This window comes from Cyprinus carpio, chromosome B8 (genome assembly GCF_018340385.1).
Source record: "Cyprinus carpio isolate SPL01 chromosome B8, ASM1834038v1, whole genome shotgun sequence".
Lineage (NCBI taxonomy): Eukaryota > Metazoa > Chordata > Actinopteri > Cypriniformes > Cyprinidae > Cyprinus > Cyprinus carpio.
In genome coordinates, this window is record NC_056604.1 from 20,481,134 (window position 1) to 20,499,596 (window position 18,463).

General features: G+C 40.4%; 1 protein-coding gene across 5 annotated transcripts; it reads left to right on the plus strand.

Moving 5' to 3' along the window:
* Positions 1–1,202: 1,202 nt before the first annotated feature.
* kdm5c (lysine (K)-specific demethylase 5C) lies at positions 1,203–18,297 on the plus strand. Of its 5 annotated transcripts, XM_042730072.1 has the most exons (28): positions 1,208–1,873; positions 3,591–3,741; positions 3,997–4,074; positions 4,193–4,315; positions 4,508–4,678; positions 5,202–5,336; positions 7,078–7,134; positions 8,438–8,558; positions 8,630–8,871; positions 9,140–9,298; positions 9,868–9,987; positions 10,097–10,255; positions 10,346–10,527; positions 10,703–10,865; positions 11,188–11,307; positions 11,470–11,664; positions 12,224–12,405; positions 12,499–12,623; positions 12,763–12,995; positions 13,078–13,463; positions 13,549–13,687; positions 13,808–13,987; positions 14,086–14,208; positions 14,733–15,500; positions 15,585–15,636; positions 15,727–15,926; positions 17,161–17,308; positions 17,392–18,297. In XM_042730072.1, exons 2-28 carry the CDS (start codon positions 3,595–3,597, stop codon positions 17,409–17,411), a joined length of 4,728 nt encoding a protein of 1,575 aa, XP_042586006.1. In that variant the 5' UTR covers positions 1,208–1,873; positions 3,591–3,594; the 3' UTR covers positions 17,412–18,297. The 5 variants fall into 5 exon arrangements, with proteins under 5 accessions (XP_042586005.1, XP_042586003.1, XP_042586006.1 ...); XM_042730069.1 differs by having other exon boundaries at positions 1,204–1,873; positions 10,097–10,527; XM_042730073.1 differs by lacking the exon at positions 7,078–7,134.
* The last annotated feature ends 166 nt before the right edge of the window (positions 18,298–18,463 follow it).

The window sequence follows — 18,463 nt, forward strand, 5'->3', positions numbered from 1 at the left end:
CTTGTCAAGATTTACATGAATCAATCTTGCGACATTTCATAAAAAGTTGAGTAGTTTGCATCACTAGATAGTCTATTACTGTCGGTCGCTGAACAATTCTATCGTAAAACAGTTTTCTAATACAGTACTACTTGCATCTTTCACCGAACTCTCGTAGCGTTGTGACAGTGACAGTAAGACCCGCCTTCTTTGATCCGATTGGCCACCTCGATCATTTTGACATTGACGAGCGCTTTTGGACCACTCAGCAAGACCAGCCTAAAACTTTAACTTTTAAAACTTTTTGTCATCCTAACAACAAACAGATTTACTCATTCTTACACACAGAGCCTTATACTGTCTATCAGCTATGAAACACTACAAAACAGTAAGAACATTTAATTTACAAAACCTGATTATTATTCATATTGAAAATCATTTAAATACATTTTTATTATATTTACATATGGCTATATTACAATGTACGTGTTACAATGTATACAATGTATATGCTTGTTTAAATTATTAGAAATTACACACTGCCTAATTGACAGAAAAAAGATTACAGATATAATTTGATCTAATCCAGCCTCATAATTCAATGATATTATTCATTACTGACTTCAACAAAAAACTGATTAAATTATGAATTTATATATAAAAACACAAAAAGAACGTTTACAATATATATTTATATATATTTTACAAGAAATATTATACAGGAAAAGCAGCAGATTAAAATTAAATATTTTTTTTATATTAATCATTTCAAAAGGAAGCAATGATTTAAATCCCCCCCCCCCCCCCCCCCCCCTCTCTCTCTCTATATATATATATATATATATATATATATATATATATATAAATATATATATATATATATATATATAGTTTGTGTAATAGCATGTAGGCCTATTTCCAGAATTAATTAGCTATAGCTAATCTGATCCAACCGATTATGTGCTGAGATATCAAGAAAATTAAACCCAACCCAACCCTCAAAGCTGAACTGAGTAATGGGTAAATGATGTCAGAAATGACTATCCCTTCAAATTAGTTGTTTTGATGTTTTGCCACTAGTCGTCGCTACCCTTTTTGTTTTTCGCATGCATCGCTTGACCTCTTCTGCGCAAATTTTACTCACTGGAACTACTTCGCCGAGAAAGAGGTGAAATATCACTCCGCGTCACGTCCGCTCGCCTACCTGCATCACTTGCACAGCCATACAACTACTCACAATTCCACACAACACGTTATATAGTCTACATTTAACATACGCGTCAAATCAATACCCATTTTCTGTTACATACAGTACGATAATTTACCCCATTCTGTGTTAAATCGGACGAATCCAGGGACTAGTTTACATGTATTGAGAAGTGTGGAGGGATGAGACAGTGCTTGCATCCAGTCAAGTGCGCGTGTTTTCCCAACTGAGATCAATGGATCTTGAGAGAGTTGTGCTTAGGTCGTGATGAAACCAAGATGGCGTGTAGTTCAGACAGGATGAACAGTGGATAGGCGACGAGGAAAGAAAACACTGGAAACAACGCGTACTTTGTACACGCGCGCGAAACGGTTAACTTATTATAAAGAAACCGTCAACTTACACGGGACTTTCAGGAGTCAGTTGGAAAGAAGACCTCCGCGATCATCCTCCCTCAAACCGACCGAGAGAGTGTATGTAACGTTACGTGTGAGTGTGTGTGTGCTGGGATGGGCTGATCGAGGAGGCCGCAGAGCCACTGCCACCCAGAGACTGACCCTCCACCGAACAATACACCCCGTGATCATCAAACAAGACCCAGAAAGACCGATAATAAAACACACCGGCGCACCAATCATTGCGAGGCGACTCCGAAGAACAAGAAGAACTCTGACCAAGTGCAAAAATGTAAGACTGGTGCTCAGATTCACAGCACTGGTGGCTAAATCTGTGTTGATTTGGCTCAAGTGTTTCTGTTTTAGTTACCTGGTAACATTAACTGTTATATCCGATCAGATGATCCGTTTAAAAGCCACACATCATATACCTGCGACCCGAGACGACCACACTATCTTCTCCCCTTGTGTTTCCACAACACAGCCATTCTTTGGAAGCGAGTCCTAATGTTTGGCCCTCTTACTGGATTTATAACCTCTTTAAGTCCTCATACTGTCGGATATTTTGAAATACGTAAAATACTTTTGACATCGTTTGTTGGATTCGGCGTGAGTCTGCTGACAAACAGATGGTGAGGCTTTATTGTTTTGGTCATTAGCCGGACAGCTAAACAGCTACTTCTATAAAACTGCTTTCTTAGCAGTTCCCCAGTGAGCATAATTTTCCCAGTAAGTCTTAAAACGGCCAGTCCCGCACACTTTAATGGTTTATTTACTGTTTTCTGTCAGTTTGAAAGCCGTTCTCGAATCTCACGCGACTTGAGGCCGGTTAGCAAGCTAAAGCTACAGGAAATTTGGGATTATGGCTGTCTCGAGCCGTAGAAAGCGGGTTTGACCACCATATGCGCCCCTTTGAATGTGTTTTTGTCTAATTCTGATGTCATTTGTGTAGGTAGGCAGCTTGAATTTGAGAGCAATATTTTATTTATAACTTGTCTGTCACGACATTGTCAGGAGTGCATCTAATTGAATAGCCAAACTTCAGAGAACAAAAACAACATTTGAAGGTGTTGACAGGCGTTGTTTTGATTATGTATGTGTACATTTTTAATTTATAATGATTAATCCGTTAAAAGAAGTTGTTAATGGCATCGTTGCTATCTTGGGAAATGAAGTGTGAACCGTTTTTCGTCACGTGATCAGTTTTTGTTGTTTTCACAACATGGAAGCTAGCAGCATATAAACCCTTACCGTAGGTTTAGTTGTAATAAATGAATGGACTGTGTATAAGGCATTCTACTGGTTTATAAGGTGCACATTTGATGCATGCAAAAGCCATTTATGTTTTCCAGACAAGGCCTGGATGAACAATGTTTCGCTCCCTCCCCCATTTTGTCTGGTTTGAGACTGGGAGGTAGACAAAGTCAAAAGCTGGGGATTTCTGAAGTTAGAGAGGGTGTGATGTTTTGTTAGAATAGTAATAGGGTGCATTTCCAGACCTTCTTCTAGAGAGCAAGTTTCTGTTCTCCAGTTGCTCCTGTCAAAGGGCCTGAGGAAGGTATTTTTCCTTTGTGCTCTAAACTTCCTGATTACTTTAATCTCATGCATCATCAAGGCCTTCCGTTACATCTATGTGCTTTAATTTTGACACATGCTTTTGTGCTGGTCACATATGGATCAAGCGCTGGTGTCCATTAGGGTAAACTCTGAACTTTTAAACATAGGGGTTAAAAGATATCATGGCTCATTGTGTCATTTGAATATGTTAATGTTTTAAATCATGAACTAACAAAAGATGATCACCTTTTTAATAAAACACAAGTTTTGTAAAACCGCTTTTTCATAAAGTGTCACATTCAGTAAGAATGATTTATGTGATTGATTTTAAATCGGCTTGTGTTGTATGAAAGAAGGCTAATGTGATTGCCTTTACTTTTGATTTAGGAGTTATATTATTTGATTTGATTGAACGGAAGCATTTGATTTGAACTTGAATTGTTTGCTTTCAGAGCGATGGATGGAGGGGAGGAGTTTGTTCCGCCGCCGGAGTGTCCAGTGTTTGAACCGTCATGGGAGGAGTTCGCTGATCCTCTGGGATATATCGCCAAAATCCGTCCAATAGCAGAAAAGTCTGGAATATGCAAGATTCGCCCACCACCCGTAATCATCTTTTGCATTTTCCTGTGCTGTCTTTCTAAACCTGTGTGACTTCTGTAGAACATAAAAGATGATATTTTGAAAAGCAGTCTGTGCTTAACAAAACTGTTTGATTAGCAACATTCTTCAAAATGTATTCTTTTTTTTTTTTTGTTCTAAAGAATTTTCCTTTCTGGGTAAAATATATCCCGCAAGGTTAGTCCATTAATAAAATATTTACATTTTGCTATTTAAACAGCCTTTTTCTTTCCATTACAGGACTGGCAGCCACCATTTGTTGTGGAGGTAGACAATTTCCGGTTCACACCACGTATTCAGAGACTCAATGAGCTTGAGGTCAGAGCTGCATCCTGTTGAACTCATCACTCGTGTGTCTTACTCCATGAAGCGTGACTCACATATTCTTATGCTGACTAAGCACTAACACATCTGTTGGCTTGGTTTTTTTTCTCAGGCTGAGACAAGAGTGAAGCTAAATTATCTGGACAGAATTGCCAAGTTCTGGGAGATCCAGGGATCCTCTCTGAAGATCCCCAATATAGAACGACGTATTCTCGATCTGTTCAGCTTGGCCAAGGTGAATACAGCAGCCCTTTATGTTATTGACAGTTGTTTGATGTCATTTCCCCGATTAGGAAAAAAAATAGAGATGGTCAACAGAACTTTTATAGACTTTAAAGTAAACTCGTCTTAAGAAAATCATAAATCTGTTGAATAGTGTAAACTGGAAAGAGTTAGTAATTAACATGTTTTATGTCCTGTGTGGTAGATTGTGACAGAGGAAGGGGGTTTCGAGGCGGTGTGTAAGGAGAGACGCTGGGCACGCGTGGCACAGAAACTGGGATATCCTCCTGGCAAAAACATTGGCTCCCTCCTGAGGTCGCACTATGAGAGGATCGTCTATCCATTTGAGTTGTTCCAGTCTGGAGCCAGCTTACCGGTACTGTGTTTCACCATTTATCATTATTGCTTGAAAATCTTCACATGTTCTGTATTATATTAAAAGAGGAGCAGTATAATTTTCATTGAATGTGCTTACACGCACACAAATATTCCAGTATTTGAGATTACAATAATCAGGATTTGTTCATATTTTGTTTATGTGAGCATCAGGTCTATACATAAACCTGAATCACATTCCCATATTAATCTGTGTTTTGGGTAAACGCCTTATTTGGAACAACTACTATAACTGTACATTCATTTACGTCGGCACATACCCAAACCAAGCTAATTCTGCGTGATGTTAGATACAGACAGGTAGTTTTTTTCAATAGCTTGATTTTTCACAACCATTAAAAGAGAAGTCATGACCCACATTTGGTAATTTGTTTATTTTTTTGTGTACTATACTTAAGGATATAAATGAGTATTAATGATTTGATTGATTAAATTACTGTCCACAATTGCAAGTAAATCTTTTATAAATATGAAGCTGATATGTGTGCGTTCTGCATATCTAGCCGTGTAAACCCAGGCCGTATGACAGTGAAGAGGTGGACCGGGAATACAAACCCCACTCCATTCCTCTCCGCCAGTCAGTCCCACCATCTAAGATGAGCAGCTATGGACGACGAGCCAATCGCCTTAAGCCTGAGGTGAGTCATATTTCTGGATCAATATATGTGTCAGGTTTTATTTTTTATTTTTTTTACCCTTATATTTTACTGTGGTATCATTAGCTCATTTTCTCATACAGTATTTGATTTAAATTGATTCTAAATTTAAAAACAACAGTTGTAACAAAATTAAAAAGCCAGTGCAGTGATTTTAAAAACGGTATACATTTATTTATAACATTTACAGATTAATGTATTTTCTATCAGTTATGTCAAAGTCATTGTTCACATTTTACAGTGTGCCCTATTAACAGATACTACTAAATTTTACCAAAATCAACTAGCCTTATCTTTATTTTTAGTCATTTTCATGATGACTACTAATGACTTTAACCTTTCCCTTAAATGTATGTATAACTGACCAGGGCTTAATGGATCCATCCAAATAGGTGCTTTGTCTGTTTTTCTGAGATGTATGAACACTTTTGGATCAGCACTGACCATGCTTTCAAGGCACTTCCCAGCATGCTTTGCTCCCTGTGCTGTTAAATAAAGCATTGTGTCCCTCTTGCCTTCATCCCTCCGCCTTCTTTCTGTCACTTTCTGCCTTTCATTTGTTGTCATTACACTTTGTCTCTTTAAAACCATTGTCCATAATCTAAAATTTTCATTACATCATATCATAATGTATAATGAATCATAATGAATTACATCATAATTCTCATTCCATTCATTTCAAAGATGCAGCGTTTTCCCAGCATTTATTTTTTGGGTGTTTGGCTTTTTAATTTGCCTGCCCATTACATTAGCTTGGTCAATGGATTCATAGCATTAGTGATAATAAACTAGTATCAGATAACCAAATAAATCTTTATAGTTTTCAAAGGTAGGGAACCTTCAGTGGTTCCTTTAAAGCAATATCATTTAGCCGTTTATAACTGCAGTACATGAGGTTACCACTGTGTTAACTCTCCCCTTCTTGCCCTTGAATCAAACCCTTCTCTCTCTTAATATTTTGTTAAAACATTCACTCTGTTGATTTACATGCTAAGAAAACTAAAATACTTACATTACCAGATAAAAAGTTTGGACTCAGCTGATCTTTTGATATAAAAGCATGTGCTTGAATGCTTAAATCAATTTTGTGGGCAAATATAAATTGTGCATCCATATAAATATAAACTACATTAATGCAGTTATTTCTTTTTGTATCATGAGTTGCAAGTTGGACCCGGATAGTTAAAAGAAGCCAAAAAGTGTCATACATGGGTACTCCTTTAAAATTTCAAATCATACCAGGATGCACTTGATGTTGGTTAAGAGAGTGTACAGAGAAAAAAAAAAACTCAAATGCAATATAGTTTGTATTTCTTTACTATACTTTTTTTTTTTATTAAGGAATTCCCATACACATTTTTAATAAGTGTGTCTAAACTTTTGACTGATCTTATGTAAAATATAAAATGTTATTGTAAATATATGGAGCAAGTAATGTTATCCATTGAACAATCATGTGCAATTGCAACAAATAAATAAAACTGTTGCAACTGAACAGTTTCACACTAGTATGTGATGTTTGTTTTAAAAAATTATATTTTGTCTGAATCACTTATGCTGTTGACTTAAAATTGAATCATGCTACAGACATGAAAAAAAAAATGACACGTTTTTAATAGGCTACTGTCCCCGATTGACTCTGTCCTGTCGCACATGGTTGTTGTTTTTTCCTTCTGTCTCTCTCTGGAATCCATTTTGTTTTGGTTGTTGTCTCCCCATGCAGGGTCCAGAGGATCCAACTCACCAACCTCTTACAACTGGCTCTCAACACATCTCCTCGGTACTGCCTCTCTCTCTCTCTCTCTCTCTCTCTCTCTCTTTCTCTCTCGCTCCCCGTTCTTTACTTTCCTCGTTCATGCTTAACTGGGTGTCTAATTTCATGTGGAAGCTTTTGTTTCTCATCTTTCAGCTCTTGCTTTTGCTTAATTCTTTATGCATCCATCCTGTCTTCCTCTGTGTCCTTCAGTCATCTAACACATTTCACTTCGCTTGTCTTGCCACACTTTTAGCAATGCTGGCTTGCTTACATTTCCACTTTGGTGGTGGACTGGTTGCCCCACTCTGGGCTGCATATTACTACTAATCTATGATTGCTGTAATCTGTTGTCACTGCTGTACTCTTAATGGCTGGTTCATATTATGTGCATCATGCTGCAAGTCAGAAATTAGTTGTTTTTGCTTAACGATGACACAGCGAAACTTTGTTTTTCAGAGTAACAGATTTCAGGAACGGAACAGAGAAATACTGCGAGTGACGTGTCTGACAGACGTCAGTCTGGACATAATGCTTAGATGTGTTCTTCTGCATATTTGAGGCATTTAGCAATTAGGACTGTGTGATATTTATGATATAGTCACTATGAAAGGCCCTGTATGGCGTTTTTAGTTGTTGATTTTTATTTATTTTTTTGGTATAAATATATTGCCATTTATTATGTTAATGCTGTTTTGTTTAGGGAAAATCAGCATGAAAAATGTGTATATATAGATTAAGGCTTTTTTTAATTCTTGCATTGCACATTTTGAATATACTTGGCAGCAGAGGCTATGTTTAACTGATAGAAGACTGTTATTTCGGAGTAAATATGTGAATGTATAGAGATTTATTGAATATAAATAAAGGCCTAGTTTTATTGCCCAGCACTTTTAGCAGTGGATCGTTTCATGAGAGACTTTGCCATTCAGTATTAATTGTGTTTGAATGAATAATTGCTTTTTCCCTCTTGATAGCAATCAAGTCTGGCACAAAACTAACTTCATGCATGTCTGCTCGTGCTTTAACATTCTGCAGTGGTGTCTCAACCATTTTTGCTTGATATTGATAAATCTGGGGTTTTCAATCAGTTTTATACTGTAGTTTGAGCAACAAAGAAAAGTGTTGGGGAAAAATTATTTCACCAACCTTTTTGATGCTTTACAACTTTGAGAAAAGTAGTGAAAAGTTAATGTTCTGAACAGTCAGGGACCCCTCATGGACAAAGCTGTGTGTAGTGTAGAAACAGGGAAAGTAAAAACCCTCTCTCTCATATATCGTCACCTCTGTTCCTGTAGTTTACTTACAGTCTTTCACTTACGCCCATTAGCCGGAGCCTACAGAGGAAGATATAGAGAAGAACCCTGAGCTGAAAAAGCTGCAGATTTACGGGGCTGGACCTAAAATGATGGGGCTCGGTCTTGTACCTCGAGACAAGACACGGAAGAAAGGTTTGTGTCTGCAGTTTGGATTTGATTTGATTTGGTTCTTTATAAGGTGTCACATTATGCATTTTCACCAGATGAACTGCCGGAGACTGTAATAGTACGGGACAGCGCTGCCAGTGCATCTGTGAAGGATGAACCTGGAGAGACACCAGTTACAAAATCAGATCCAGACGTTCCTCCACCACCCCCAAATCTCATTGTCAAGGAGGATGTCGATGATGACAAAAATCACACTGATGATCCTAATGATTCAAGTGATGAACCCTGCACCAAGATGACCATGAGACTCCGACGCAACCTCAGTAACCCACAGTTTGTAAGTTTGAGAGTAACGTATGAACTTAAGAATTAGATAAATTGGATTGATGGCTCAATCGGACTGAAAATTCTCCATGTAAAGACCTTAATCCATCAATCCTTGATCAGAATTAAATATCGATCAGATTGGAAGGGGTGGTGTAGATCTGACATCATTCGATCAACAGGATAAGGGAACCACGTATCTGACTATTTTTCCAATCAGATTCAAAAATACCTTGCACAAATGCAAAATTTGATTAAAACCAATAACTGAAATCTGTCAGGTGGACTCGTTTGTATGCCGAATGTGCGGACGTGGGGACGAGGATGAGAAGTTGCTGCTCTGTGATGGGTGTGATGATAATTATCACACGTTCTGCCTGATACCTCCACTCACAGACTCACCCAAGGGGAACTGGCGCTGTCCCAAATGTGTAGCAGAGGTGAGAGACCAGACCGAAATAACTCTTGTATTATTCTGTTGTTATGCTGGATATTTAGGTAGGAAAAGGACTACTGTTTTGATCAATTACTTCTGTTTGTGGAGTCTAAGTTTTAAGAGCCTGTAGATAGATTGTACTAGTTTCGGAGCACAAGGAGTTGTATGATGTGAGCACAAAACTCTATCTAGTCTAAAATATAAAATAATAGCCACAAACCAAGCATTATCTAACCGGAGCTCCTTGACTAAATTGTTGTAAGCACCATACAGTTTTCTCTTTCCCGTATAATGTCAGACACCCACAAACATCGTTGTGAACTGACATTCTCCTCCCCGTTAACTTCAAAAACCAACGCAAGAGCCAACTTTTTACTCTTTCATGACATTTCTGCCCACACAGCACTAGACTACTGTTATAGCAACAAAAGATGCCCTCGGTTGCTATTTGTAACCAAAACGCTGCCAGCTTTTTGTTTTACTAAAAAAGCGATCTTGTCAAAAAAAAAAAAAAAAACCCCAAGTGTGAACACGCCCTTATACTTTCTAACTGTTAATGTGTTGTCTGTGTAGGAGTGTAAAAAGCCAGCAGAGGCGTTTGGTTTTGAGCAGGCCACTCGAGAGTATACGTTACAGAGCTTCGGTGAAATGGCCGATACTTTTAAAGCAGACTACTTCAACATGCCTGTCCATGTGAGTGTTTTTCTTGCCTTTAATCAATCTTGAAACCTACATACTCTTACTATACATGTATAAATCATTTCATTGACATTTGATTTTTTTTTTTTATTTTTTTTTTTAGATGGTGCCGACAGAGCTGGTTGAGAAGGAGTTTTGGAGGTTGGTCAGTAGTATTGAAGAAGACGTAACTGTAGAATATGGGGCAGATATTCACTCAAAGGAATTTGGTAGTGGTTTTCCTGTCAACAACGGCAAGAGACACTTGTCAGATGAGGAAGAGGTTAGTTTTTTTTTTTCTTCACTTTTCATTTATCCATGTTTTATAAGGTCAAGAAAGCTAATTAGCATCTCTGTCCTATTCTTGTTGCAGGAATATGCCCGCAGCGGCTGGAATTTGAACGTTATGCCAGTGTTGGAGCAATCAGTATTGTGCCACATTAATGCCGATATCTCTGGCATGAAGGTGCCATGGCTGTATGTGGGCATGGTGTTCTCCGCTTTCTGTTGGCACATAGAGGACCACTGGAGTTACTCTATCAACTATTTACACTGGTAATGCATAGGGACTATATAGAATCTTTTTTGGAGCAGCTTGTCATATCATATCTTTTAATAGTAGAAATTGGCAGAAAAGCTTGTGACCAGTGACCACATGTGATTTGTACTGTCTGATGCATCTTGGGTGACATTAAAAAAAACTCTGGTTTTGGTTTCTTTTTTTTTTTAGGGGTGAGCCCAAAACATGGTATGGTGTGCCATCATCTGCTGCAGAGAAGTTAGAGGAGGTGATGAAGAAACTCACACCTGAGCTTTTCGAGTTCCAGCCAGACCTGCTCCACCAGCTTGTCACCATCATGAACCCAAATATACTCATGACTCATGGAGTGCCGGTTTGTAACACTCACTCAATTTTATAATTAGCATGTGAAATGATGCCTGAAAACACCCTGTGAAATTCTATAAAAGCTGTTTTTGTTAAGTTAGATTGGCTTTTAGGGCTGCTTCCTGATGGCCTGGAAATATATAAATATTTGATCCCTGCCCTGAAAATAATGTATTCATACTGTTAAGATGTTTCTGATGTTTGGTCATTTTATTTTCTCTAAATGTGAACACACAAAAATGTTCTGTGTGAATAGTTATGTTGGTGGCATTATTGTTTTGTCGTGTGTATGGCCTTTTGAAATACTGATCTCAGTTTTCGATTGACAGGTGGTTCGGACCAATCAGTGTGCTGGGGAGTTTGTCATCACTTTTCCACGAGCTTATCACAGCGGTTTCAATCAGGGATATAACTTTGCCGAAGCAGTCAACTTCTGCACTGCAGACTGGGTAAATAAATACAAGTGTGCACGCATAAATGCACCTTCATTTAAAACTGTAGTATGTCAAGCAGTGTGTGACCAGATAAACGGCATTTTGAGGAACTACCTTGTAAATGTCAGTCATCGTGTTGTGAGATATTGAGGCTTTTGCTCTTCCTCTCTCTGCTAGCTGCCCACAGGGCGCTCTTGTATTGAGCATTACCGACGGCTGAGGCGCTACTGTGTGTTCTCTCATGAAGAACTCACTTGCAAGATGGCGGCCTGCCCAGAGAAGCTGGATCTGAACCTGGCAGCCGCCACACACAGGGAGATGTTCATTATCGTACAGGAGGAGAGGAAACTACGAAAATGCCTCCTGGAAAGGGTGAGTGGAGACGATATGTCTGCAAAATATGGGAAAACATCTGGGATTGAGCAACTGACAATATTTGATTGGTTACAAATATGTGTATAATATCAGTTTATTACAATGTATATGAGTTCTGCTACACAAGTCTACAAGTGATCATACTATCAGTGCCTTCCACCTAGTAAGCTCATGTTGCATAAAAGTTACAACTGCATTTCCTAACCTGTGAACCATTAGCAGCCTTCTCTTTTGATTTTTTGTTTTTCCTTTTTTTATTTGGAATTGTATCAGTTAAAACTAATTAATTAAAAACACTGTCAGTTTTGTTTGAGTATTTAGTGTTTCATGTCAGAGTTTTTCTTATTCTTATTTCTTTCTTTTCTTGCACATTAAAAGGACAAAGTACTGTTTTTCTTTTATAAAAATTCTCCATTTTATTCACAAATGAAAATAAAAAAAAATTAAAAAAATCTAAATAGAATTCAAAACATAGAATGTTGATGCAAAAATATACAAAACAGCCGCTTTTTGGCCAGAATCACAATCTGCTTTTTGGCCAGAATCACAATTTCAGGGTATAAAGGAAGCAGAAAGGGAAGCCTTTGAGTTACTGCCTGATGATGAAAGACAATGTGACAAATGTAAGACCACCTGCTTCCTCTCGGCCCTGGCGTGTTCGAACTGCCAAGAGCGTCTCGTCTGCCTCTACCATGCCCAGGACCTCTGCTCTTGCCCTAGTGAAAAACTCTACCTCAGGTAAACCAGCACCGAGCGTCTGTGCTACGTTCTTAACTACAGATGTGTTCTGCCGGAAGTGTCTTATGTGATTTTGTTCATTCGTCTATGAAGGTATCGCTATACTCTGGATGAACTCTTGGCCATGTTGCATCGGCTGAAAGTTCGCGCCGAGTCTTTTGACTCATGGGCAAACCGTGTGAAGGAAGCCCTAGAGCAAGAAGGCGGCAACAAAATAGGTAAATGTGACAAACCACACAAAATTGCAAATACTGCATTTGTGAACAGTTCTTATTAGCCATTGTAATTGGTGCTGGAGATGTGCAAAACTGAATGCAGTGACAAAAGCCTAAATTAAAGTTTTTTTTCCATCTTCAGACATTAAAGATCTAGAGGTTCTGAAAGAAGAGGCAGCTGACAAGAAGTTCCCCAATAATGAGCTGCTCCAGCGCCTCAACACTGTCCTCACAGACATACAAAAGTGTGAGAGCAGCAGCACAGAGCTCCTCAGCAATAAACAGAGCAGGAGAATGAGTCTGAAGGAGCTGAGGACTCTGGTGGACACCATGCACAACCTGCCCTGTGTTATAAAACCACTGGAGGAAGTGCAGGTAAGAAAATAGGCCAAAGATATAGCATATAAAATATTTTTCCATCTGCTTGAAAGTTGAACCACTGTTGCTTCTTTTCCAGGCTGTATTGCAGAAGATAGAGGAGTTTGATGTACGCGCTCAAGCTTTGGTTGACAGCACAAAAGGCGAGTGGAAGCAGGACTCTCCTCTACCCGCAGCTTCAGAGATCCAGGCCCTGATGGAGGAGGGAGCATCGCTGCCCGTTATAGCCCCGGCATGTGAGCTCCTGAGCGGGCTGCAGGAGCAGGGTCGCTGGCTGGGAGAGGTCAGGCGGACGTTAGGGCCGGAGGGGAGCGAGGTGACTCTAGCTGTGCTGAGGACCTTGATGGAGTCAGGTTGTAATGTACCACAGAGCATATCGGTGGAGACCGCAATGGCTGAACTGCAAGAGCTACTGACTATAGCCGAGCGCTGGGAGGAGAAAGCACAGATCTGTCTGGAGGACAGGTGAGCTGGTTAAAGTGAGGGGCGGAATATGTCACCACACCAATGCAGCCTCCATTTTCATCTATCAATTGTTTCTTGCGAGCAGGCAGAAACACCATCTGTCGACACTGGAGGCCATCGTGAACGAGGCTCAGCTAATACCAGTGCAGCTGCCTAACATTCTGTCCCTGCAGGCCTGCTTGAGCAGAGCTCGCGCTTGGGTCACTGATCTGGAGGAAATTCAGGTGAGAATAATTTTTAGCCAGTTCTGATAAACTGGAATTGATGTTCAATATAGTGGTCGGCCAGTATGGCCATTCAGGGTGGTTGCTTACTTTGACTGTGTCCTTTGTCTTTTTCTGAGAAACGGTGAGCACTACCCCTGTCTGGATGATCTGGAGGGTTTGGTGGCCATTGGGCGGGACCTGCCGGTGAAAATGGAGGAGCTGAAGCAGCTGGAACTGCAGGTGGCTAGCGCTCACTCCTGGAGAGAGAAGGCCAGCAAAACATTCCTGAAGAAGAACAGTCAGCATAGTCTGCTGGAGGTCAAGAGACCATCTAAACTTTTAACTCTGAAATGTTATTCAAGTTTTCATCATTATTTAGATTTGCAAGACCATGTTTTTCCCCCACCTCTGTATAGGTGTTGTGCCCATGTGTTGAGAAGAGCAAGAAAATGGAGGAGAACTCACTGGGTACAGAAGCAGATTCTGATGTCAATGTATTAGGCCTCACTGCTCAGGACCTCCGAGACCCAGGAGCTATCGTGAGTTACTGTTTACTCATAACTGTTCCATTTATCCGTTTTATGTATTCATACATCAGACTGCCAGTTTGTCTCAATCAGTGTGACACACTCTGTTCCAAAACCTAATGAGCTGCCTACAGAGGCAGCACCTAACTTCTGAGCTGCCTCCAAAGAATTGTAAGTTGAATCTTCTGTGCTCAGTGAGTTCCAAATCAGTGACTTGTGAGATTCCAGGACAGTTAAGACACAGGGATACTTCACTTTTAGTGGACCACTCCATGTAGCACAAGCCATTAAAAGTACACCTCATTTACCGTTAGCACGGATGGGCACAATGGATCTTTTGTTTTCAAATGTTCAAATCGAAACAAATTGGAAACCAGAGTGGAACACAGATACAGGAAGTATACTGTTGGGCTTTAGAAAGCTGGGGCCTCTAACAAAGTTTTGGAACAGCCTAGAGAATTGGAGTTTCCTTAATCTCATTGTGAGTTGATTAGGTTTTTTTCGTATTTATGAGACTTTTATGTCATCAATATCAGGTGATGGCATTCAAAGAAGGGGAGCGTCTGGAGAAAGAGGCCCTCCTCTGTCTCCAGCAGGTGAATTTAACTAAACCTGGCGTAGAAAAAGGAGCAAGCAGTGACCAGAACGGCATCAAGACGGAAAGGAAACGCAGTGACTCCATGGAGACAGACACGCTACACGACTCGGACAGCACCTTGCTGCAGAATGGTGGCTCTCCCCCTTCCCTCACCTCTAGCCAATCAGTGTGTGTGTGCAGTGGCCAGCCCCGCCCCTTGCTTCACAGGTGCCATCTGTGCAAAGACTGGTTCCACGGAGGTTGTGTGCCTTTCCCATCACTGCTGGGCTCCTCAGACACAAATCTTACAAAGCCCCTCTGCTGGTGGGACTGGAACACACGTTTCCTCTGTCCGCGGTGCCAACGGTCCCGCCGGCCACGGCTGGAAACCATTCTAGCGCTGCTGGTGGCGCTACAGAGGTTACCTGTACGCCTGCCAGAGGGAGAGGCGTTACAGTGTCTTACAGAGAGAGCCATTAACTGGCAGGGTCGAGCCAAACAGGCACTAGACACTCCGGAAGTACAGAGGGGGCTAGAGAGACTCCAACAAGTGGAGCAGGAAATGAACAGTATAAAAGAGGAAGAGCCAGAGGAGAAAAACAAATGGAATGGAGATACTGTAATTGTGTTGTCTGACTCTGAGGAAACAGAAGATGGTGTTATTGATCTGACAGACGAAGTGAACTCGCCAAAAAAGAGCGAAGAGAAGGCTGCTAATGGTACACAGGTGAGGAAATGCAGTTGTAACTTTAATGAAGTCAAACAAATGTAGAAATCTTGTACAAAACTGCTTTTTCCTCTTCCTGTCCAGTCTGGCTGTCAGAATGGAGTTGCTAAGAAGTCAGGCACTCCGGACATTACAGGTTAGTTTTCGCAGTCATTCACAGGCCTCCTTTATAGGTGTAATTAAATGCTTTCATTCATTTTTAACCTATTGGCTGTTGTCTCGTTAGGGGTGGAGTCTCTGTTGTCACTAGTGCCGTGTCTCAAAGGGCCAGTGATCGAGCTGACCACATCCACCAGAGCACAGCTGGAGGAGCTTCAGCTAGAAGGAGACTTGCTGGAGGTCACGCTTGACCAGACACACACTATTTACCGAATCCTACAGGCGTCATCACAGCCGCCTGATGATGCCCTGCACACGCTCATACAGGTGAGGGGGTGTTCCAATCACCAGGTTTATACTGTGAAGACCATTTTTTTTTAATACTTCTTAGGCCCTGTCCCAAATGTACGCTTCATGTGCATGTACAGTTTTGTGGGTTTACAGTGGCCACTGTGGGCACATTAAGAAAACAAGACCATAGGGTGTCCCTCCTTTGTGGCCACTATGAGCACTTTTGCCAAGCCCACACTGAGGCAAGCTCTCCCTCCAGCAAACTTCTATCCGACAGTCAAAGCTGCGTTACGTCATGAAAGTGTGGACTCCGAGGTAGACCGTGAGGGTTTAGGGTGTAATTTGTGACATGCTCTGTGACAACTGTGTGTGAAAGCACTATTGTCCATGTCAACAAATACATTCATTCCACATCAGTGGTTCACAACTGTAATGTTATGAAGCTACGTGAACATTTTGTGTGTGCAAAGAAACAATAGCAACAAATGCTACTTTCATGCATCTGATTATCAGATAAACCTCAGGTAATGTCGTTGGTATGACCAAGAGCCATTGAAAAACTACAGAAAAGCAAAACTACTTCACTTTAGCATTACTGGCCATGAGTGCTAAAGAGAGATCACAGATCAGCTGCTCAAAAAATGTCAAGATCGATGCATTTGCATCGTCAGGGTTTGTAATCCATGCATTGAGAAAACGAGTGAATCGTTACACCCTTAGTCGTGATACTCTCGTGACAAACATTTTTGTGATGCTGCTGGCGTAGAACACATATGCACTGTGCCTTGTTTACAAGCAGAGGAAGATTCACTGTGCCTTGTTTACAAGCAGAGGAAAGAGACTACTTGAAAAGACAAGTAGTCTCATAGCTTCGTAAAATTACAGTTGATGATGTCACATGGACTATTTTAACGATGTCCTTACTACCTTTCTGGGCCTTGAACATGATGGTTGTGTTGTTGTCTATGGAGGGTCAGAAAACTCTCAGATTTTTTCAATTTGTGTTCCAAAGATGAACAAAGGTCTTGCAGGTTTGGAACGACATGAGGGAGAGTAATTAATGACCGAATATTCATTTTTGGGTGACCTATCCCTTTAAACAATGCTATATAGCTACCAGAGTCAAGGAACTGTTTATGTATATCCGCAAATCTTTTGAAACCGTGAAATCTAACCAATCAAAATCATACTTAAATCATAATTCAGCAATGTTTATTTCACTGCCCCTTTGAACCCCTCATAATCAGGCTTGACTCATTTTGTGTTTCAGATTGAGCTGCAGGAGCAGAGAAGCTCAGGTCGTGGCAGCAAGTCAAAGGACTCCAGGAGGAAGAGAAAAAGCCAGAAAACCGAAGGCGAGCCTAAATCCACAGAGGATTCTGAATGCAAGAAGACAAAATCTACAGATCCACACACAGGTACACACTGCTGTCAGACACACATTTTATTTACTATCAAATGTCTGTGATCAGAAGCAAACACCCTTGCTCTTCTCTTGCAGATCTTGTGATGATTTCCTGAAGCCGTGGAGGGGCGGACGATGTGAATGAGAGAAGAACCACAGAGACAGAAGAACGCAGGCCTCAGGCTGATTTCCCCACATAATAAGCTCACATTAATTTTTTTCAACCCATCAAGTGGACGATCCCCACTATACTAACCACTGCACTTTTTCCTGTTTTTCTTCCCCTTTGCCTCTGTTCTCACCCCTCATCCTGAACGGTGCACTGGCGCAGGCTGCAGATCTCTGTTCTCTTAAGGGAAGGATAAAATGAGATTTGCCCTGCAGTTAAGCTGTCTGACTTTACAATATAGATGTACCAAACTGTTCTTAACGTAAATGCTGTGTGCTGCATAATACGACTTGTCCAGGTATTCACACACAGACACACTTGATGACGGGCAGAAGGGGCATTTAGCAGGAGACTGGCGTCGTTGCTACAATGAAACTCGTATTCTTTTTGTACCGAGTCTCACATTTTGTCAGGGAGATTCAACATTGTGAATAAACTAGTATATTTTGAAAGTGTGACGGAAAATCAAAGGCATTTACGTTCTGGTGCTACTTTCCTAAGATAGGTTACTGCATAGTCCTTTCTCTCTTTTCCACTTCCTCTGAGTTTAGCTGTCTTCATTGTCATTTCCTTTCAGTGATTCTGTTCTCTCTTTTAAGCTACCTGCTCTCTACCCCCTCTTCCTCTCCACAGAACTGTACAAAATCTCAATTTAACTCCCTTTATCTCCATCTTATTTTGTCGTTGGGGTTCTAATTCTATTATTATATTATTATTATTATTGGTATTGCTATTGCAGACACGCATTGTCGTGAGTTTGTGTATAAACATTTTCATTTCAATGTTGCCTTTTTTTTCTTTTCACTCGTTAGAAAATAAAAGTTTAGACTTGTTTTAGGAATCCGTTTCTTGACTTTAAACCAGTTATTATAAACTCGTAGCTTATCTGAAGTGATAAACAGATAATTTAAGTCAAGTAGTATGTTTTTGAGTTTCCGAGGTCCTCTGTTAGCAGCGAGCACGACACGCAACAGCCATCACGTAGTGAGATTTACAAAA